Source organism: Lepidochelys kempii, chromosome 4 (genome assembly GCF_965140265.1).
Source record: "Lepidochelys kempii isolate rLepKem1 chromosome 4, rLepKem1.hap2, whole genome shotgun sequence".
NCBI lineage: Eukaryota > Metazoa > Chordata > Testudines > Cheloniidae > Lepidochelys > Lepidochelys kempii.
Window position 1 is genome coordinate 111,096,776 of NC_133259.1, and position 23,560 is coordinate 111,120,335.

Here is a 23,560-nt window from a genome sequence, read left to right on the forward strand (position 1 = left end):
AGTCAAAGACTAATAATTTTTGCCTTTCTGAGTCCAGTAATCACTAGTACTTGGTGGTTTGAGGAAGCATTTCTTAATTTTTAAAGCACAGGACTGGGTGACAAGTGACATGGCTCCTGGCTGCAATTCAGGTTGTGTTTGAGCTTAGTCGAATCAGGTACTGTGTTTCAGTGTTCTTGGCATTCTAATAATACCCACCACATAGACATGTTGAGATGTACATTTATTGATGATGGTAAAACTCTTTCAGATATTTGGCTGGAGCAAGAGAGAATTATTGAGAGCAATTATTTTATAATTAGCACTTGAAAAGCACAGATCATGAAACTTAAAGCAGTTGCTGCGTTTTCCTCTGCAGCACAGTTATAGCACTTGGGGACTGAAACTTTTAATGAATGAATAAATAAATGCATTTTAAGAAAAAGCCATAATATGGAATTTTTTCCCCCAAGGCTTTTACTTCAGTGTCTAAAGTTAAAAGGAGCCCAGCTACATATGGATCTTCTCTAGACTAGACTAAAAGGTGTGGTGTTAGCACCCTTTAGCGAGCAAGTTTTAAAAATCTGTTTACATAAGACCGTATATACTTTACTTTAACATGCTATAGCACATGTTAAAAACAGCATGTCTTGTCTATGCTAGGCTTTTAAAACATGTTATCACATTATTTAATATCATACCTTTAAAATCCTAGTTTAGACAGAGCCACAGAATTCACAACTGGTCTCAGAGAAAGGGTGGCCATGCACAAGACGAATGGGCATTTGGAGGATAATTTAAAATAGTCATCTGCATGTTCAGCATTCATTTATGACTTTCCATGCTCTTGAAGTTAGAGACTAAACTGAGTATGTATCTACCTCCATAGAATCATGTCAGGGTTGGAAGGGACCTCAGGAGGTCATCTAGTCCAACCCCCTGCTCAAAGCAGGACCAGGACCAGCCCCCAACTAAATCATCCCAGCCAGGGCTTTGTCAAGCCTGACCTTAAAAACTTCTTAGGAAGGAGATTCCACCACCTCTGTAGGTAACGCATTCCAGTGTTTCACCACCCTCCTAGTGAAAAAGTTTTTCCTAATATCCAACCTAAACCTCCCCCACTACAACTTGAGACCATTACTCCTTGTTCTGTCATCTGCTACCACTGAGAACAGTCTAGATCCATCCTCTTTGGAACCCCTTTCAGGTAGTTGAAAGCAGCTATCAAATCCCCCCTCATTCTTCTCTTCCGCAAACTAAACAATCCCAGTTCCCTCAACCTCTCCTCATAAGTCATGTGTTCCAGTTCCCTAATCATTTTTGTTGCCCTCCGTTGGACTCTCTCTAATTTTTCCACATCCTTCTCGTAGTGTGGGGCCCAAAACTGGACACAGTACTCCAGATGAGGCCTCACCAATGTCGAATAGAGGGGAACGATCACGTCCCTTGATCTGCTGGCAATGCCCCTACTTATACATCCCAAAAGGCCATTGGCCTTCTTGGCAACAAGGGCACACTGTTGACTCATATCCAGCTTCTCGTCCACTGTAACCCCTAGGTCCTTTTCTGCAGAACTGCTGCCTAGCCGTTTGGTCCCTAGTCTGTAGCGGTGCATGGGATTCTTCCATCCTAAGTGCCGGATTCTGCACTTGTCCTTGTTGAACGTCATCAGATTTCTTTTGGCCCAATCCTCTAATTTGTCTAGGTCCCTCTGTATCCTATCCCTACCCTGCAGCGTATCTACCTCTCCTCCCAGTTTAGTGTCATCTGCAAACTTGCTGAGGGTGCAATCCACACCATTCTCCAGATCATTTATGAAGATATTGAACAAAACCGGCCTGAGAACCGACCTTGGGGCACTCCACTTGATACTGGCTGCCAACTAGACATGGAGCCATTGATCACTACCTGTTGAGCCCAACAATCTAGCCAGCTTTCTATCCACCGTATCGTCCATTCATCCAGCCCATACTTCTTTATCTTACTTTCAAGAATACTGTGGGAGACCGTATCAAAAACTTTGGTAAAGTCAAGGAACACCACATCCACCGCTTTCCCCTCATCCACAGAGCCAGTTATCTCGTCATAGAAGGCAATTAGATTAGTCAGGCATGACTTGCCCTTGGTGAATCTATGCTGACTGTTCCTGATCACTTTCCTCTCCTCTAAGTGCTTCAGAATTGATACCTTAAGGACCTGCTCCATGATTTTTCCAGGGACTGTGGTGAGGCTGACTGGCCTGTAGTTCCCAAGATCCTCCTTCTTCCCTTTTTTAAAGATGGGCACTACATTAGCCTTTTTCCAGTCGTCTGGTACCTCCCCCGATCGCCGTGAGTTTTCAAAGATAATGGCCAATGGCTCTGCAATCACATCTGCCAACTCCTTTAGCACTCTTGGATGCAGCGCATCCGGCCCCATGGACTTGTGGTCATCCAGCTTTTCTAAGTAGTCGCAAACCACTTCTTTCTCCACAGATGGCTGGTCACCTCCTCCCCATGCTGTGCTGCTCAGTGCAGCAGCCTGGGAGCTAAAAAAGCATTGAGTACATTAGCTTTTTCCACATCTTCTGTCACTAGGTTGCCTCCCTCATTCAGTAAGGGGCCCACGCTTTCCTTGACTTTCTTCTTGTTGCTAACATACCTGAAGAAACCCTTCTTGTTGCTCTTAACATCTCGTGCTAGCTGCAACTCCAGGTGTGATTTGGCCTTCCTGATTTAACTCCTGCATGCCTGAGCAATATTTTTATCCTCTTCCCTGGTCACTTGTCCAATCTTCCACTTCTTGTAAGCTTCTGCCAGTTTAAGGCCTGAGTCTTTATTTTCAAAGCAGACTGTGGGACAGGTTCCAGCTCATAAGAGGCCACATCTCCATCTACAAGCCACCAAGAGTTGTATTCCTCTAGGGCAGGGGTCGGCAACCTATGACACGCGTGCCAATTTTTAATGGCACGCTGCTGCCTGCCGGGACCCCATTAAAAATCTTGCCCGCCCCGGCCTGCTCTTCTCCGCCCCATGGGGGCAGGGTGAAGAAGTGTGGTCCTGCCAGCTGCTGCTGCAGGGCAGGCGAGCTCCTCTCCCCCGCCTCTTCTCCCAGCATGCTGGTTTCCTGCCCCTCCTCCTCTCCCTCTCTGCCACTGATCAGCCTATGGCCCTTGTGAGGGAGGGGAAGAAGTGGAGCTGCAGCGCGCTTGCTGCTCCAGGGAAGAGGTGGAGGAGAGATGGGGATGGGGCCTTGGGCAAGGAGGTGGAAACAGGGCATATCCCCTCCAGCCCCCTGCCTTGAGCCGCTCTGGGCAGGGGGCTGGGAGCACCCCTACGACCCTAGCCCACACCCCCAGCCCTCTGTCCTCACCCTTACACACCCCCACACACGCGCGCCTTGCCCTGACTCCAGCCCCCCCTACACCCCCTGCTCGGACTCCTGCACCCTCCTCACACGCCCGTAGCCCCCCACCCTGACTCTTGCACCCCCCACATTCCCACCCCAACCTTGAGCACCAAACAGGAGCTCCTGCAGCCCCTCCCCCACATTCCCACCTGCACCCGTCGCACCAAATGGGAGCTGCCCAGGTAAGCACTCCACACCCAAAGCTCCTGCCCCAACCCTAAGCCTCCTCCCTCATTCTAGCTCCTGGCCAGACCCTGCACCCTAACCCCCAACCTGTTCCTTCACCCCCAGCCCTGTGATCAGTGCACTCCCACCCTCAGCTCAGTGCAGAGAGAGAGGAAGAGAATGGGCTAGAACCACGGAGAAGGTAGGTTCCCCCTCTATGTGGGCAGGACCGGGATCCAAGACCAGCAGCGTGCTGAGAGGAGCCGGCAGCTGGGACTCTGGCTGGCAGGAGCCAGCGGATAGAACCCCAGACCGGCAGCGGGCTGAGCCACTCAGCCCACTGCCAGTCTGGGGTCCCGGCCGCAGGCCCCGCTTAGCCTGCTGCCAGCCTAGGTGAATGGAACCCCAGGCTGGCAGCGGGCCGAGCGGGCCGGCAGCGTAAGATCAGCATTTTAATTTAATTTTAAATGAAGCTTCTTAAACATTTTGAAAACCTTGTTTACTTTACATACAACAATAGTTTAGTTATATAATATATAGACTTAAAGAGAGAAACCTTCTAAAAAACATTAAAATGTATTACTGGTACGCGAAACCTTAAATTAAAGTGAATAAATGAAGACTCAGCACACCACTTCTGAAAGGTTGCCAACCCCTGCTCTAGAGCAATAGTGAAAAGCCAGAACAAAGTGTATGGGAGCTGCTGACAAAGCATTTTAAATTAAGTTAAGCTGTGGAATGAAGTTATGGAGGAATTTAGACAAATCCAGAGTTTGACCGCTTTTAGGAAACACTGAAAAACCTTCCTGTTTAATAAAGCCTTTCCACCATAACCAGAATTAACAATGTTGACCACCTTGGATGCTCCCATGACATAGCCCCCTGACACCGCCTCCCAAACCTGCCCCCCAAAAACCTACCCTAAGAGCTTTCTGTGACTTGAAAATGGAGGGAAGCTAGAGACTCCATGAAGTTCACTAGGGACTTCACTGTTGCCAAGTATTCTATGTGGAAGATAGTCAGATACTACAGTGATGGGCAGAAGTCCAAAAATGGAAAATTTAAAGAATCTTTGGGACTGTTTTTTAAGAACACAGCTGGGGCTTTTGGGGAAAAGGAGGGAGAAAGGGATCCAAAGAATCAATTTCCCTATTTCTTGTGCACTATGAAAAATAATTCATAGTAAAGGATTGTTGCCCAAAATTCACTGCAAAATGATGGACTCTTAAAAAAGTGTGTTCTGAAAAATGAAAAACTAAAGCGAAGGAGCAGAGCTTCGATAACAAAAAGCAATACTGGAGTACGCGTTTCTGGTGTCTTGTTGCATTGCTATTGTCTTCACTTTCCCAAGTCAGGCACGAATAAATAGACGTCACTCCCTTTTGATTTATTGTTTAATCCCATAAGTCTTAGAGGTAAGTGTTGCCAAAGAAGGTGTGAGCAGTGAAGTTGTCTTCTTACACTGAACTTTGATTTTAGTCCTGAGTGCAGCTTTTTTAGAAGTTAATAAAAATTGGTGCAAGATACTTGTTCTGATAAGTAGTGATACAGGATTGTATTGAACTGGCTTGCAGTGTGTTTTTATTTTCTCTTTCTACAGATGTTGGGCCATTGCTTGGCAGCAGAGTTCAAGAGCGGTTTGCGAAAGAAGTGCGCCCTGCACTCGATGCAGCTCTAATGATGGCAGGAGGTAAATGCACATCTCTGCTTTTATTTATTAACGTTCCATTGCCTTGTTAAGAGAGACACCCTCTCCCTATTCCACAAGTTTACGTAATTTTGTAATCAGTCTATAGGTGGAGTATTTTTCTGGGCAGTGACACTTATCAAATGAATTGAGAGTTTTGTGCATGCCTTGGGACAAGAGGGGAAAGCATGGTCCCATTACAGAGGAAAGAGCATTATTCCAGTGGCAGGAGCTTATTTTTCTTTTCCTCAGAATATGCATCCTTGTATCTTTCTGCTTAAAAAGGTATTTGACCTCTGTGAACTTTCAGACGGACGGATACTGGACCTTCTGGGTATTTATAAGCGTCTTTGAATGCTAGGTTTTGGCTAGGTAAACGTCCCATCTTTACCTCTTCCAGTAGTCCCAATGGTTTATGGAAGTTGCAGTGGTAGAAAGTTTAGACAGCAGAGTTAGCCAGTGGATTGATTGCATTGTACGAAAGGTTTTGAGCTTATTCGGCTGGGTCTTTGTAGTGAATTTCCCATAATTTGAAATTGTATATCTATTGCCAGACTTTTTCTTCTTATATGAAAAGGCTGATTAGGAAACATTCAAACTTTTTGTGAACTGTAATTAATGAGTAGTAGTTTGTCTGCTTCTCAGGCAGGTCATACTGTTTTATACCTTCAGTCCTCATAGGTGTGTTGCTGCTTTTTATGCCTGGGCTAGCACCATCAAGTTAAAATATTTGTCTAGTTTATTGTGAAGATACCAGCAACTAAAATTTCTTGACCATACATGCTTTGGGGCTTAGTAACACTTGATTCTGTGATTTCTCCATTATAAAGATGATTTCAACAGTTCTTGTTTTATACAAGATTGCTAATTCAGGAATTTGTAAGTGGTGCAGTTGTACATACAAAAGTGCAAATTATCACTGAAGTTAGTCACTGGTTTTTTTATTTTTCTCTACCCATGCACATGAAACTGTTTGCACACATCACCAGACCCCTTTCTCATCACCCATTATCATTCTCGTTTCTTTGCTTTATTTTTCTATTTGGCTTGAAGTCAAAGTGGAAAGGGCTATCAAAGGTAAAAGACTTGACAAAATCTTGTGTGTTGTGTGAAGTGTGGTTCATTTTTTGTGCACTTTCTTGTGCATTTTTAGCTGTATCTGTTTGTCTATTACTCTTCTGTTCAGCACTTCATTGTTTTTGTATGACTGGGGTGAGATCTAAAGGCAGAAAATGTTGAACCAGCATTAGTGTTGGCTGGTGCAACATGTTCTGTTTCACTTGAAACTCAGAGTTCAGTGATGTGCCCCAAGTGTATGGTAGTGATAGAAATACAGAAAATATCGTACTGAGCTTGCAAAACAAGGCCCTGGATTTGTTGCTAATGACTTGACCCACTTGCGCTGGTATATGATAATGAAACAGTGGTCTCATTGTATTTCTGTGTTGCAATCCACCAAAACTAGTGAACCGAACAAAGAGTAAAAAGGGGTACATTTTGGGGGTGGGTGGAATCCTGGTAAAAATAGATTGACTGACTGATTATGTTTGGCCTGTGCTAGCAAAATATGCCATGCTTCTATTTGCAGTATATTTTCTGCTGCAATAGTTGTTTTTTGTCATTAAATGTATGCATCTTGCTGAGTAACTGGACTGACTTCTAAATGAAACTTGTTTTAAAATCTTTGTATCATCATAGCAATCAGAGAAACAAAGGAGGCACTGGAAAATGTGAGCGTCTCTGTGGAGGTTTTGCAGGAAGGTACTGAAAGGCTGCATGCTAACCTGACCAATGTTAAAATACACCTGAGCAATACACTCAGTGACTCTGCGTGCTCTGCTGCTCAAGCTGCTTCAACTTGCAACATTATCAGAAATTCATTAAATCAACTGAATATCAATGCTAACTTCAGTGGGGTAAGAAAATATTTTTTCAACATTTCACAGTGTAGTTTCATTGTATTACCTCAGGAATATTCCTCTGATTTAGGCTCAATTTGTGTAGTAAAATGATCTGTTCTGTATCTCTTCATCTGTGCAATTTCAATGACTGCTTTCATCTTGAGTGCACTAGAAAGTAAGATAGAGAGATATATGTGTCAAACAGCTATGTTAAAGTGCTGTTCTGGCCAACACTATGATCTGCTAACTATAATTGATTATAAATTTTGCTTTCATCCAATGAAGGTTTAAGGAGAGCACTAGCAATATTGTGCTGTACATATTCTTCCAATTTGTTTTTACATCTCCTTTGAAATATATGGTCAAGTAGTGTATATGGTATTTTGGTTTATCTCAAGAATGCTTTTTTCCATCCTAGTTGCCAGGTGTGAGCACACAGCTTGCCAAAGTCAATGATGTCCTTAAAATAGACCTTTCCAGTTTGGTTCAAAAGGTATGTTTCTTTACGTTAAATAATAGGATGGGACGATTACATATGACATTTGTTCTTCGCTTTCCCAAGTAAAAGTCTTTCTTTCCATTTCCTCTTCTTAGTGGGTTTCTCTGCTAACTGTCCCAGCGTTGGTTCACATCTTAAGATTTAATATGTAATAATACTTACTTAAGGCTTTACATCTTCAGAGCAGTGTGCATCCATAATTAACATTAATTGTCTACTGCAGGATATTCTTCAAAAGCAAAAAGACAGAATCTGGGTCTATTGCACTGGTGGGCAACCTGCGTCCCATCAGGGAAATCCACTGGCGGGCCACAAGACAGTTTGTTTACATTGACCGTCCGCAGGCATGGCTGCCTACAGCTCCCAGTGGCTGCGGTTCGCCATTCCCAGCCAACGGGAGCTACGGGAAGGGCGCAGGCTGCAGGGACGTGCTGGCCGCCACTTCCTTTGGCTCCCATTGGCCAGGAATGGCGAACCATGGCCACTGGGAGCTGCAGATGGCCGTGCCTGCAGAGGTTAATGTAAACAAACTGTCTCGTGGCCTGCCAGCAGATTACCCTGATGGACGCAGGTTGCCCACCACTGGTCTACTACCTTTTCTTATTTTAAAGCTGAGGTACTTGTAGTAGAAGCCCTGTTACAAGATAGAAAAGCAGTCCACAAGCCCCAGGGCATGAGGGGTTCATCCAGACCCCTGCCTGTCACATGGGTGATAAGAGTGAGGGGGAGATACAAAGGTAGTGAGTGATGGCTAGGTAGAGTGAAGTGTGCCCTTTCCTTTCCCATCTGGTTAAGATGATGGAAAGTTCTCCTGCAATTGGCATCCACTGTTTTGAGCATCTTGAGGTTTTTTTGTTCATAATCCTTTGTTTCCATAAAACAAAGGCCTGAGGAAAAGGATTGAAATTCTGGCCCTGGTGACCGTGTTGGTCATCTTTCCTGACTGGTGTTTCTGCTCACCACTCTCAATGTGACTTTTTTGTTTTGGGATGGGCTGGGGGCACTCTTAGAGGAGAAGACTGTGCAGGTGTTCAGCATTTCAGCATTGTTTACAGAGAATACATGCCTGTGTCCTTAGCTCTGTAAGCTTTAGGTCTGCGTTGGACAAAAAGCACCTTTGGGTCATAATCATGAGAATGTGACTGATGTATGTTTAAAAAGTGTGTGTGTGTGTGTGTGTGTGTTTACTTCTTCAGGGACTAATTGGGAGAGTAAACTACCTGGATTAGATTCTCTCATTAAGCTTTCTGTAGTATTTTTGTACTTTCAAGGGGTGACATAAAATTTGTTTGACATACCAGATAAGATGTGATGTGTATAATGTTAGCCCTTTTATAATAGAAAAACAGATGTGAGCAATTTGGCATTGAGATGTTCTTTTAACTCTCACCGTTTATTTTAGGGCTATGCAGCCTTTAATGATACTCCAGATTTAGTGCTGAACCAAACCAGGAACATCTTATCAGGTGAAACTGATGATAGAATTTGCTTTTTATTTTGATTGATAAATTGTTTTCTAGAGCATAACATTAAAGTTTAGTATCACTCCTTTACCATGGTTATATTTTTGTATCCTCCTTATTGGTGATGTCTCAGAAAATGCTATCAAAGATGAAATATAAAACTTGTTCACATTTTTGTAGAATGAGAAGACCACCTTTGGCAGTATTATTGTCTCATAATTAAATCTAAGAAGACAACATATGGTGTTTGTGTGCATTGTTTCTTAGACTACTGCTACCTTGCAAGTATCAAAGGCGTAGCTGTAATAGAATCATAGAATATCAGGGTTGGAAGGGACCTCAGGAGGTCATCTAGTCCAACCCCCTGCTCAAAGCAGGACCAATCCCCAATTTTTGCCCCAAATGGCCCCCTCAAGGATTGAGCTCACAACCCTGGGTTTAGAAGGCCAATGCTCAAACCTCTGAGCTATCCCTCCTCCCTAAATTAGTCTGTATCCACAAAAACAATGAGGAGTCCGGTGGTACCTTAAAGACCAACAGATGTATGTGGGCATAAGCTTTACCCACGAAAGCTTATGCCCAAATAAATCTGTTAGTCTTTCAGCTGCCACCGGACTTCTCGTTGTTTTTGCCTTGCAAGTGAAATCTTGATGTCTAAATGGCATTTGGGTTACTATATCTTTATTGTGCTATAATGTTGACCGTGCCTTGGTTGGAAAAAGCACGCATACAATATTTATTATTTATTTAAGCTAAGCTCCTAATAAAAAAAGAAACTGATCTACGTTGTGGTATAAAATCTAGTGGGTAAAACACATGCCTTACATAGTATTTTAACTTGTTCTTTATCTAACCTTTTAAGTACCCAAAAATCAAACCATTAAAATCGTTAAATTGGCTAATAGTTTAGTTATCATTAAAGGGTAGCATGTAGTACATTTAATATATGAATGTGTATACTAATGTGTTTTAATTTCTGTTCTTGCATTGTGGACCTGTTCTGCCAATATAAACAGCTGTTCCTTGTAAGTTTGGGAAAATAATACACAGTATGTATGTAAACATAGCATACTGTGTGACCTTGTCTAAAATGAGTCAAAGTTTTCTAAGCTGATGGTGTTACATTTTCTTTATTAAGGAGATCTAAATGCAAAAATACTCCTTTCCAGTAGCTGGCAATTTGCATAAAACAAGGCAGGCTTTCATTATTTTAGCAGCTTGATGTTTCTTACTAATAACTGAGTGCAGGGTAGACATCAAGTTAAAAACAGAGGGGGAAAAAATTGTAATAGAGTAATTTCATGAACAGAGAGGAGGAGGGTTTGGGTCTAGGAAACCTGGTACCTGAATCTATTTGTTTCGAAGCGTAAAAAAGGCCTGATTCTCCTGGAGGGAGGGGGGACAGTGCTGAGCATTACCAAATTCATATGACAAGTTGACATCTACAGAATGTATCCTGATGGAATAGGGTGCATCAGAATTTTGAAGGAATAAAAGAATGAAGAAAAATGCATTTCTTTATATATTTATAGTGCAATAGGAGTATGAAATATTTTAGGATCTCTGTGCAGCTAAATATAATTGTTAAATTGTGCCAACAGATTGGCATGTTCCCTCATAAATTGAGATGACCAAAATATTACTTCATTAGCACAGCTTTTTGAAGAATGCTGCTAACTAATTGGAAAGGCTTTTTATTTAAAGTATGCATTTTGTAAAGACTGAGATTATAACTTCTTACTCTTCCTGTGTTAAGAAGTTAATATAGGATCTTCAATTCTTTAACAGGGTGTGTTGTATACTGTAGGAATAGTGTTTAAACTAGGGCTATCAAGGGATTTAAAAAAATTAATCACAGTTTTAATCGCATTGGTAAACAATAGAATACAAATTGAAATTTATTAAATATTTTTGGATGTTTTTCTGCATTTTCGAATATATTGATTTCAATGACAACACAGAATACAAAGTGTACACTGCTCACTTTATATTTTTATTACAAATATTTGCATGGTAAAAAACAAAAGAAATAGTATTTTTCAATTCACTTAATACAAATACTGTAGTGCAATCTCTATATCAGGAAAGTTGAACTTACAAATGTAGAATTATATATTTTAAAAAAACTGCTTTCAAAAATAAAACAATGTAAAACTTTAGAGCCTGCAAGTCCACTCAGTCCTGTTTCTTGTTCAGCCAATTGCTCAGACAAACAAGTTTGTTTACATTTGCAGGAGATAATGCTGCCTGCTTCTTGTTCACAATGTCACCTAAAATTGAGAACAGGCTTTCGCATGGCACTGTTGTAGCTAGTGTTGCAAGGTATTTACATGCCAGATGCACTAGAGTGTCATATGTCCCTTCATGCTTCAACCACCATTCCAGAGGACATGCGTCCACAGGATGGATCACTTGATAACTACCTGTTCTGTTCATTCCCTCTGGGGCACCTGGCATTGGCCAGTGTCAGAAGACAGGATACTGGGATAGATGGACCATTGGTCTGACCCAGTATGGCCATTCTTATGTTATGTTCATGCTGATGGCGGGTTCTGCTCGATAACAGTCCAAAGCAATGCGGGCCGACACATGTTAATTTTCATCATCTGAGTCAGATGCCACCAGCAGGAGGTTGATTTTATTTTTTGGTGGTTCGGGTTCTGTAGTTTCTGCATCAGAGTGTTGCACTTTTAAGACTTTTGAAAGTGTGCTCCCTACCTCGTCCCTCTCAGATTTTGGAAGGCACTTCAGATTCTTAAACCTTGGGTCGAGTACTGTAGCTGTCTTTAGAAATTTCACATTGGTACCTTCTTTGCGTTTTGTCAAATCTGCAACGAAAGTGTTCTTAAAATGAACATTTGCTGGGTCATCATCCGAGACTACCATAGCATGAAATATGGCAGAATGCAGGTAAAATAGAGCCGGAGACCTACAGTTCTCCCTCAAGGAGTTCAGTCGCAAACTTAATTAACGCTTTCTTTTTTTAATGTGTCATCAGCATGGAAGAATGTCCCCTGGAATGGTGGCCGAAGCATGAAGGGGCATACAAATGTTTAGCATATCTGGCATGTAAATACCTTGCAATGCCGGCTACAGAAGTCCCACACAAATGCTTGTTCTCACTTTCTGGTGACATTGTAAATAAGAAGTGGGCAGCATTATCTCCCATAAATGTAAACAAACTTGTTTGTCATAGTGATTGGCTGAATGAGAAGTAGGACTGAGTGGACTTGTAGGCTCTAAAGTTTTGCATTGTTCTGTTTTTTTGAATGGTGTTTTGTAACAAAAAAATCTACATTTGTAAGTTGCACTTTTGTGATAGAGATTGTACAACATTACTTGTATGAGGTGAATTGAAAAATACTGTTTTATCGCTTTTACAGTCCAAATATTTGTGATAATAATATAAAGTGAGTGTACACTTTGTATTCTGTATCATTGAGATCAATATATTTGAAAATGCAGAAAAAAATCCAAAGATATTTAATAAATTTAAATTGGTATTTATTGTTTAACAATGCAATTAGAACTGCAATTGATTGATTGATTAATTTTTTTAATCCCGATTAATTTTTTGAGTTAATCATGTGAGTTAACTGCAATTAATCAACAGCCCTAGTTTAAACAATCTTAAAACTTCTCCTAATAATCATTCATAAACTTAGTACCTAATTGCCTGGCTCAGTATTGTTATTTCATATATTACCAAAAAAAATGGAAGATTTAAGCTAGCTGGATTTAAAAAACACATTCTTTTTAAAATGAATCAACAGAAAGAAAACTCTGACATGACATCAACATCTTTCATTGTTAAATTAAATGTTAAAACTACAGTATGTGTGTCTTAAAATGCCATTATCTTACGTTGAAAGCTAATATTCCTTGTGGCTTGCCTGTCCTGTTTCATGCTTGTCTTCATGGCTTGCCTTTCTCCAGATACATGGCTGAAATGAATGAGCATTTTAACTTGGTGTATATAGAATATAATTTGTCTTTTATGGTCTTATAATGATGTACTCCCACAATGCTTGGTTTTTCAGATATCAAAAATTTGTTGGACTTGATTGGTTCAAATATCACTAGCTTCACTAAAATGCTTCCTGTTCAGAAGGTTCTAGCTGATTTAACAATATATCTTACTCAGAGTGAGGCATATGTTCAAGATTATTTCCCAGTAGTGGAACAGTATGATTTCTACAGGTAGGTACACATTACTTAAGCAATAAGGTAGGAGGGGAACGCTGTCTAGGAATATTTTGACATAATTATTTGTTTTTGTCAGGACAATAAAATTGTGATCGCTGAGCGACAGTGCAGCCTCGATGCTATTGTGAAGTTGTTGTAATTTATTGTTTGTCTGGTGGTAGAGGCCTTGTCAGGATTTTGCTGGGCACTCTACAAGCATAAAGTTGGCCTTGGTCTACACTACGGGCTTAGGTCAAATTTAGCCACGTTAGGTCGATTTTAAAATGAATGCGTCTACACAACCAACCCCGTTCCATTGACCTAAAGGTCTCTTAAAATTGACTTTTATACTCCTCCCTGGCGAGGGGAGTAGCGGTAAAATTGACCTTGCTGGGTCGAATTTGGGGTAGTGCAGATGCAATTCGACGGTATTGGTCTCCGGGAGCTATCCCAGAGTGCTTCAGTGTGACCGTTCTGGACAGCACTTTGAACTCCGATGCACTAGCCAGGTACACAGTAAAAGCTCCGGGAAATTTTGCATTTAATTTCTTGTTTGGTCAGCGTGACGAGCTCAGCAGCACAGGTGACCATGCAGTCCCCCTAGAATCGCAAACGAGTTCCAGCATGGACCGAAAGGGAGACCCTAGATCTGATGCTGTATGGGGAGAAGAATCTGTGCAGGCCGAACTCCGATCAAAAAGAAGAAATGCTAATATATATGCCAAAATCGCACAGGGCATGGTGGAGAGAGGCTATTACAGGGACATGCAGCAGTGCCTAGTGAAAGTTAAGGAGCTCAGGCAAGCCTACCAAAAGACAAAGGAGGCAAATGGTCGCTCCGGGTCAGAGCCCCATATATGCCGCTTCTATGATCAGCTGCATGGCATCCTAGGGGGAGACTCTGCCATTACCCCACCACTGTCCATGGACACCTGCAAGGGGGGAGTCTCGCGCAACAAGGAGGAGGATTTTGTGGATGAGGAAGAGGAGGAGAATGCGCAGCAGGCAAGCAGCGAATCCTTTCTCCCTGGCAGCCAGGACCTTTTAATCACCCTGGAGCCAATACCCTCCCAAGGCGGGATCCCCAACCCTGAAGCTGGAGAAGGCAGCTCTGGTGAGTGCACATTTGTAACTACAGTACAGGGTTTAAAAGCAACAGTGTTTAATGTTTGATTTGCCCTGAAGAATTGGGATGCATTCGCAGCCGGTACAGCTACTGGAAAAGTCTGTTAATGTGTCTGGGGATGGAGCAGGAATCCTCCAGGGATATCTCCATGAAGCTCTCCTGGCGGTACTCTGAAAGCCTTTTCAGAAGGTTTCTGGGGAGGACTGCCTTATTTCGTCCTCCACGGTAGGACACTTTACCATGCCTAGCAAGTAGTCTGGAATCATTGCAGCACAAAGCATGGCAGTGAATGGTCCTGGATTTTGGTTGCATTCAAGCAACATTTGGTCTTTATCTTTCTGTGTTAGCCTCAGGAGAGTGATATCATTCATAGTCACCTGGTTGAAGTAGTGGAATTTTTATAAGGGAACAGTAAAAGGATCCCGTTCATGCTGGGTTGTTTGCACATGGCTAAAAGGGATCATCCTGGAGAATAGCCACGCGGTGGTGGGAGGGGTGAAGGGATCATCCCAGAGAATAGCCCTGCGGTGAGGTGGGGGGAGGTGTGTGCTGCACATCCACCCGAAAACCGCAGCCCCTCCTTTTAATTGTGAAACCCAACTGGCATTGCTTGCTATGGGAAAGGATGGCACTGCAGTTTGAAACCATTCCCACATGTTATGAAGGCAGAAGAAGCCAACCCTGCATACCAAAAGGCTTACCATCACTGCCTGGAAACTGTTGCCCCAGCCGTGTATGATGTGTCACCGTACCGGCAGGCGCTCAATATAAAAGGCAAAATGCGACCTGTACCTAAAGCACACGTGCTGTCTGCTGTGAATTGCTTGATTCACTGTGAAAGAGTCTCCCTTTTGTTCTCAGAAATGTATCATCTTAAATTTTACTCTCCCTTTTTTTCTCCCCCCAGGTTCAAGTGTTTCTGTGCTCCCCCTATCACCTCTGTTCCTGAAGTTATTGCAGATTAGAAGGCGAAAAAAAAGCACTTGTGATGACATGTTTTCTGAGCTCATGCAGTCCTCCTGCACTGAAAGGGCACAGCTTAATGCATGGAGGCATTCAGTGGCAGAGGCCAGGAAAGCATTAAGTGAGAGTGAAGAGCAGAGGCAGGAGGTGATGCTGAGGCTAATGGGGGAGCAAACGGACATGATGAAGCATCTGTTGGAGCTGTAGGAAAGCCAACAAGAGCACAGAGCCCCGCTGCATCCACTGTATAACTGCCTGCCCTCCTCCCCAGGTTCCATATCCTCCTCTCCCAGACATCCAAGAATGCGAGGTGGGAGGCTCCAGGCACCCAGCCACTCCACTCCAGAGGATGGCCCAAGCAACAGAAAGTTGTCATTCAAACAGTTTTGATTTGTAGTGTGGCTACAATAAGCAATGTAGCCTTGTCCTTTCCTCCTCCCGCACCCCACCCCACCCGGGCTACCTTGTCAGTTATCTCACTTATTTTTATTAATAAAGAAAGAGTGCATGGTTTCAAAACAATAGATACTTTATTTCCTTTGCCAGCTGTGATTGAAGGGGGGAGGGTGGCTGGCTTACAGGGAATTAAAATCAACAAAGGGTACGGGTTTGCAGCAAGGAGAAACACACACAGCTGTCACACCGTAGCCTGGCCAGTCATGAAACTGGTTTTCAAAGTCTCTCTGATGTGCAGCACACCTAGCTGTGCTCTTCCAATCGCCCTGGTGTCTGGCTGCTCAAAATCGGCTGCCAGGCGATTTGCCTCAACCTCCCACCCCGCCATAAATGTCTCCCCCTTACTCTCACAGATATTATGGAGCAAGCAGCAATAACAATGGGAATGTTGGTTGCGCTGAGATCTAACCTAGTCAGCAAACAGCACCAGCGCACTTTTAAACATCCAAAGGCACATTCTACCACCTTTCTGCACTTGCTCAGCCTATAGTTGAACTGCTCCTTACTACTGTCCAGGCTGCCTGTGTTTCATGAGCCATGGGAGTAAGGGGTGGGCTGGGTCCCCAAGGATAACTATTGTCATTTCAACATCCCCAACGGTAATTTTCTGGTCTGGGAAGTAAGTCTCTTCTTGCAACTGCTTGAACAGCCCTGAGTTCCTAAAGATGCGAGTGTCATGCACCTTTCCCTGCCATCCCACGTTGATGTCGGTGAAACGTCCCTTGTGATCTACCAGTGCTTGCATCACCATTGAGAAGTACCCCTTGCGGTTTATATACTGATTGGCAAGGTGGTCCGGTGCCAAGATAGGGGTATGTGTTCCGTCTATCGCCCCACCACAGTTAGGGAACCCCATTGCAGCAAAGCCATCCACTATGACCTGCACGTTTCCCAGAGTCACTACCCTTGATAGCAGAATGTCAGTGATTGCATTGGCTACTTGGATCACGGCAGTCCCCACAGTAGACTTGCCCACTCCAAATTGATTCCTGACTGACCGGTAGCAGTCGGGCATTGCAAGCTTCCACAGGGCTATTGCCACTCACTTTTCGACTGTCAGGGAAGCTCTCATCTTGGTATTCCTGCACTTCAGGGCGGGGGAAAGCAACTCACAAAGTTCAAGAAAGTGGCCTTATGCATGCGAAAGTTTGGCAGCCACTGTGAATCATCCCATACCCGCAACATTATGTGGTCCCACCAGTCAGTGCTTGTTTGCCGGGCCCAGAATCTGTGTACCACTGTATCAACCAGCCCCACTGCCGTGATGATGTCCCAATTACCACAGCCCCACTGCCCCCATGGTGTCCCAGTTGCCACAGTGGTTTCAGGAACATCTGTGTCCATGTCCTCATCACAATCGTCCTCGTGCTGGCATCTCTTAGCTGAGTTCTGCGCGTACTCCAGGATAATGCGTGAGGTGTTTACAATGCTCACAACGGCAGCAATGAGCTGAGCAGGCTCCATGGTTGCCGTGGTATGGCGTTTGCATGGGTAACCCAGGAAAAAAGGGGCGAAATGATTGTCTGCCATTGCTTTCATGGAGAGAGGGAGGGGCAACTGATGACATGTACCCAAAACCACCCTCGACACTGTTTTTGCCCATCAGGCATTGGGAACTTAACCCAGAATTCAAATGGGCAGCGGAGACTGCAGGAACTGTGGGAAGCTACCCACAGTGCACCGCTCTGTAAGTCGATGCTAGCCACAGTATTGAGGACACAGTCTGCCGACTTAATGCACTTAGTGGGGACATACACAATCGACTGTATAAAATTGATTTCTAAAAATCGACTTCTATAGGATTGACCTAATTTCGTAGTGTAGACATACCCTAAGACAGTTTCTGCACTAAAGAACTTAGTCTGTTAAGACAATCAAAGGGTGGGGATAAGGGATGTAACATACAAGCAGCATGATGGTTTGCAAATATCACGTTAGTTCCACAGTTTTCTTTTTGGTTAGCTGTGAATTTTTTTTTTGTATTTATTTGGGGGTGGCATATTTTGTTTTGTGCATCAAATGTCTTGTAGGGCAAGAGTGAGAAAGAAGGAGAGATGGGAGGGAGAGAAATCAGAATAAATGAAAGGAAGGATGGAGAGAGGCATGGAAGGTGTTGGAGTTGAGTAGTGTTGGATAAATTCTACATATGTAGGTAGATTGAGCAGAGTTACTTTGTTGTCATGAGTAAGAAGGAAAGAATACTTTGGTAGGAATTAAGGTTAATCTTGCATTTCCCTGATTATATGCCATTTAACTGTGTGCTTTTGTAATTGCAGCAATACATTGCAAAGTGCCAAATTGTGCACCTTTACCATAGGTTTTAACCCCACCAATCTAAACAGAATTGTTCTGCAACATTCAGATATGAAGTAATATTTGTGTATTTTCAGACAAGTAAACTTTACAAGAGCAATTGGAAATTCTATAACACATCCACACTCACAGATTTTTATTTGATTTTTGCACTGCTCCGTTTATAACCCATTTGAGATGGGTCTCTTCTGAATTATTAGTCACCCTGCATAATATTTTTACCCTATAATCTCTTTGATATTTCTTCTTTAATATGCATGATTGATTTTTTTTGTCTCTGGTGTGTCATACATATTAATCCTGTAACTGTCTATATTGATTCATTAGATGGTTGGGTTGTCTAATTCTCTGCTGCATGGTGATTCTGATCCTGGTCTTTTACTGTCTTGGACTATTATGTGGAACTTGCGGTTATGATAAACATGCTTCTCCAACAACCAGAGGCTGTATCTCAAACACTGGTGGCAATTTCCTTATGGCGTGAGTTTATATTTTTAAAAATATAAGTTAAATATTACACAAACATCTCTTTCAGTTATGTACTGTATTGTGGAAAGTATATTTTGAAGTGCAGTGGCTTTATTACCTGGGTAAATATATACGCTGGCCAACTGAGGGCGGGGGTGATAGATTTTTAAGAGGAAAATACAGATTAAATGTTTGGAAACTAAGTGCGTCAGTGGAAGCAAGTTCTAGCCTTGGGATGCGTCAAAAGATGTTAGGCTGGCATTGATATACATTTACTAGAGGATTTACTAGAGGATCATGTGAGAAGATAAGCCATGTGAATCTATTATAGTGAGAGCATTTTGGCTAACAAACATCCATTTAAACCAACTTGGGAATTGCAAAATTGGGACATATGTCTAATTATTTAGACTATAAAGGGAATCTGTAGTTTTCCTCTAAAAATAATATGTATGGAACATATTTTTAAACATGGTTTGGGCTCCAAAAGAAAGAGATTCTATCGGCTGCATCAGAAGAATAGGGGAATATGGCCTATTTCTGTCTGATTGCTGAGGGCTTTTTTCTGTGGGCGATAATGATCCTTAGGGATCCTAGCATTGGGTTTAATCCATCCTTCTTGCTGAGGAGGGCTGGAACTTGCACAACCACTTTTGAAGACTAAAGGCTTCATTTAAAAAAAAAAATTAAAAAAGGCAATGCTCTCACTCTTGACAGAGGCAATATGCTCCACTTCCAACCTAAGAAAGGAGCGAGCCTGCTTGTGTCTCAGACTCTGATCCCTAGTGTGCTTTATTCTACTCCCATTTCAAAGTGGGGTAAATTAAGTCCACTCTGCACGCAGCAGAGTCCACGCAGCCATGTAGTGCATGGCAGGCTAGTGTGATGTAGATTTATACCCCAGCTTGCCACAAACTAAATGTCCATATAAACAATTCAGTGTTCCCCAAACTTGAGGGTTGCGCACTCCTCCCCCCAGGCCTCCTGGGTGGGGGACATGGATAGCGATAACGGGGGTGGAGGTGGGTCTGGGAGCAGAGTCAGGGTGGGCGGAGCAGAGCAGTGGTGGGGGTGGAGATTTTCCCACCCCCGGGAGGGCTAGCCCAAGCTGCTGCACTGCACATCCTCCGCCCCCCCCCCCCCCCCCCGCCGAACATTCCTCCACATGTCACATAATTCAGGGACCTCTGCCTTAGTTTGATGCAGGGCTACTGGGAACAGTCTTTGCCTCTTCTTGGTGATTGCTACAGTTACTGAATTTTGGCTTAGCTACTGCATGCACTTAAATGTTCTTAAATTCTCACTAGTTTTTTTTGTTTTCCTTTTTTCAGTGGAGTAGGATTCAGTTTCCTTTTCTCCTGGGTGCTGATGATCATAGTGGTCATCACCTTTGTTACAGGTGGAAATGTAGAAAAGCTGGTCTGTGAACCCTATGAAGACAGGACTTTGTTCAAGGTGAAGTTGTTCATATTCAAAATATTAAACAAAACAACCAACCAAACAAAAAAACATTCCAAACCGACAAGTCTTTAAGATGTTTGTAAATTTTTGTGCCGATTTGGCATTTTCAATGACACACATCAGTCATGATAATATGGGACTATTAGTGTCCACTCTGGTGGAGAGGCTCATCCTCTTCTTGGTTGAATCTGCAACTGAGAATGGCAATGCAAATACTGTCTGCCTACCTCTGGAGGTAAATCTCCCGGAAGCTCAGCAGCCCATGATAACATGTGAAACTACAATTTGCACTTTCTGCTCTTGACAGATCATTGGGTCTGGTGTGTCTGCTTCTTTTTCCATCAGCAGATGATAATCTCTGAGGGTGAGACACACGTGTGTGTTGAAGGCTCTCATACACAAATTCAGGCAGAAATTTAGAAATGTAGAATTATGATAAATAATTTCAGTGCACTTTGTTCTAGGTTTTGGATACTCCATACTTACTGAATCAGCATTGGCGAAGCTACCTTTCTGCCATCGTGCTTAAAAATCCAGATATTAATTTGACCTTTGAAAAAGTTTACAGGTACCAAAAATATAAAATCTTGGCCGGGATTTACTGCTGTTACCATGCATTGCTTTTTGTGATTCCTTGTGTCTTCATTGCCAGCAATTTCCGTATTCTAGATTTCCAGCACCAAAAATTGCCTATCTACTGTATAAGGTGACCCCCTAATTTCCTAGTGAATCACTAGCAAAAATGAGTGACCCACATATAAACCAGTTATTATAGGTAGCCTTAGTATAATACAATTGAACAAAAGCAGCTGTCCTTGTGAAAAGCTGTTTTGTGTATTTTACAGCATCATAGAATCTTTAAGCAAATTGTTAAATACTGTCCTTCCCATAGCCTGACATCCAAAAGATATGGCTAGAACGCTATAAAAATTGACTAACCTAAAATGTGCTGGCATTGTTAATCATTTTAAAAAAATAGCACCAAAGTTGTTTTTCAAATTGATATATACATCATTTATTTTCATAGTGACTGTAAAGAAAACAAAGGAATTTATACTACACTTCACCTAGAAAATCTCTTCAATATCAATGAGTTTCTGAACATTAGCATGGTAAGTAAAGGAAGTTTGTGATTGTGATCCTAATGTTGGAGTGTGTGGAGGGAGATTGCAGTTGTTAGCTAACCTTTTCAGGTGTTCTTGAACACAGTAGAAACAGGTGGTTTTGGGGGGGAGGGGAAGGGTTGTCCATTCCTATATTCTCTAACAGTCAAACCTGGTTAAGCTGGGAGAAAGTGTCTTATTTTTAGTAAATAACTTTGTAGAATTCTTCCATTCAGGGCCTTCATGGGCATGGAGAGCTCTATGCATGGGATTACTTACTTACTTATTTATAAGTAAGGCTAAGATTTTTGTCACAGATATTTATAGTAAAAGTCACGGACCGGTCACAGTCAATAAAGAAAAATTCACGGAAGCCAGCGACTGGTCCCTGACTTTGACTAAAACTATCCATGATAAAATGGGAAGTGGCTGGACAGACGCTGGTTGGCTGGGAGTTCCATGGGCCCCTCCCCCTCCACCCACAGCAGTGGGGTCCCCATGCCAGCCATACCACGGGGAGCCACGGAAATCCCCCTGCGACCAGTGGTGGTGGCCGCAGGGAGCTGCAGGAGGTCCCCCCGCCACCGGCAGCCGCAGGAAGCTTATAGCCACGGCTGAAGTCACAGAGGTCTTTGGAAATCACAGATTCCGTGAACTCAGCGACTAAATCATAGCCTTATTTATAAGTAATAACATTGTTGGAGGTGGAATATAGCACGGGAGGTGTTCATGGCTTGTGATATACCAGAGGTCAGATTAGATAGATCTGGTAGTCCCTTCTGTTCTTAAGCTCTGACGCTATTTTTTATTTTACATACATGAAGACCTCAAAGTCTAGCATTCTCTAGGAGATGCTGAGACTTCTTATTAGTTGCAGACAACATATAGTCTCACTCTTCATATTTCAAGCCCCTATACTGACATGTTCAGTTTGGCAGGAAACAGAATTAAAGTTGGCCAAAGAAATGAATTGCTGTCCTATATGCTCCCCACAACCCATGTCAAAACTTGTATTATTTGAGAGAGGAAAAAATTATTTCTCCCAGCTTGGTTTCTAGAATTGGCCAAGGTTAATTGGATATAATAATCAGCTGTACTAATTTGTACTGCAGTAGCTTCTAGAGGCCTCAACTAAGATTAGTGCCCCATTATAATAGGCATTGAGCCTACGCATAGCAAGAGACTGTCCCTGCCCCAAAGAGTATACAAAGAATAGACAAAACAGAGGACGGAGGAGAAATGAAGGCACAAAGACATTAAATGACTTGCCCAAGGTCTCTCAGGAATCCAGTGGCAAACTTGGAATAGAACTCTGATCTCCTGCATCCCAGTCCAACGCCCTGTTTGCTGGACGGCACAAATCGGTGCAATACTTGTCTTCTATTACATAGTAGGCTGGGGTCTTTCTGTTATCTTGATAAATTGTTAGAGGATCTTTTCTGATCAATCGGTGACCACTTTACCCAATTATGGTATAGAATTTCTGTCAAGGCTGATGATAAAATGCTAGAGTCCTATATTCTCTAGATCTACCATACAGCCTGTGGCATAGCCTGGCCATTTTAAACTGCTTTGTCTGAAGAAACACATTTCCTGCATTTTATCCCAGTGTCTGTTCTGTATGGAAATTGTACCCTCCTGAAGGAAGCATTGAAATAGGTCATGGAAATAGAGTAATCTGTAAAGGAGCTGAAAGGATGCAGAGACGGGTTAGGATATTGCAAGGTGAGAGTATGGGGATGCTGCAGGGAAAGGAAGAATCAGACCTACTATATGTCCATATTAATTGGACTTCCACTGGTATAATTGGGAGCAGAATTTGATCACTGAATTTCTATGTGCTTTAAGTGACATCAGTGATAAGTCAACAGGAGCAAATGATTTCAAGTGGGGAGTGCCTTATCACAGGAAGAATATGGACTCAGTGAGAACTGCTTCTTGTCTTTTTTTCCCCGCCCATCCCAGTATACAGAAGATGTATCACTGAAAATTGAACATATTAATGTAAATCTTAGCAATATAGTTTTGCTGGATGAAATCGGAAAGCGGAACCTTTTGGATTTCAGTTCTTCAGGAATAGACGGAATAAACTTTGCAGCATATTTGACAGAGGTAAGATAATGGTAACCTCAAATCTGGGAGGTCATGTACATCTGGAAGAAAATATAACAGTATATATTTGTCTTAACAAGCAAAACGGGTTAAAGGCTGGTTCCATATGTGTGTGTGTGTTGTCTTTTAAGGACACAATAAGTTGGACAAAAACACTTGAACAAGAATGCTTTTTAGGATTAGGTCCATAAATAACTTAACATTTAGGGAAAGGGCTACGTTTATGTATTAGCAGTGCCGTAATTTTAAAGTAAATGTAAATGCAGTAGTAATGAGAATTAAAATGTTGCTT

At 42.6% G+C, this 23,560-nt stretch overlaps 2 protein-coding genes across 7 annotated transcripts in view; both read left to right on the forward strand.

The window, feature by feature from the left end:
• Window positions 1–23,560, forward strand: part of PROM1 (prominin 1) — a 93,159-nt gene that overhangs the window by 50,452 nt on the left and 19,147 nt on the right. For all 6 annotated transcript variants that reach the window (XM_073342457.1, XM_073342460.1, XM_073342458.1 and 3 more), the window contains 10 exons: window positions 5,132–5,221; window positions 6,917–7,134; window positions 7,538–7,612; window positions 9,021–9,084; window positions 13,122–13,281; window positions 18,452–18,604; window positions 19,924–20,047; window positions 20,518–20,621; window positions 21,081–21,165; window positions 23,122–23,268. In XM_073342457.1, coding sequence (XP_073198558.1) covers window positions 5,132–5,221; window positions 6,917–7,134; window positions 7,538–7,612; window positions 9,021–9,084; window positions 13,122–13,281; window positions 18,452–18,604; window positions 19,924–20,047; window positions 20,518–20,621; window positions 21,081–21,165; window positions 23,122–23,268 — 1,220 coding nt within the window. The remainder of the gene's footprint in view (window positions 1–5,131; window positions 5,222–6,916; window positions 7,135–7,537; window positions 7,613–9,020; window positions 9,085–13,121; window positions 13,282–18,451; window positions 18,605–19,923; window positions 20,048–20,517; window positions 20,622–21,080; window positions 21,166–23,121; window positions 23,269–23,560) is intronic.
• Window positions 13,866–18,390, forward strand: LOC140910729 (uncharacterized). The gene is made up of 2 exons (XM_073342463.1): window positions 13,866–14,380; window positions 15,300–18,390. Exons 1-2 carry the CDS (start codon window positions 13,891–13,893, stop codon window positions 15,560–15,562), a joined length of 753 nt encoding a protein of 250 aa, XP_073198564.1. The 5' UTR covers window positions 13,866–13,890; the 3' UTR covers window positions 15,563–18,390.

Bases quoted from the DNA above. Each gene is read 5' to 3' on its own strand.
- LOC140910729 (XM_073342463.1), top strand. From the start codon at position 13,891: ATGGACCGAAAGGGAGACCCTAGATCTGATGCTGTATGGGGAGAAGAA. The intron at 14,381-15,299 runs GTGAGTGCACAT...TTCTCCCCCCAG, and splicing joins AGCTGGAGAAGGCAGCTCTG to GTTCAAGTGTTTCTGTGCTC.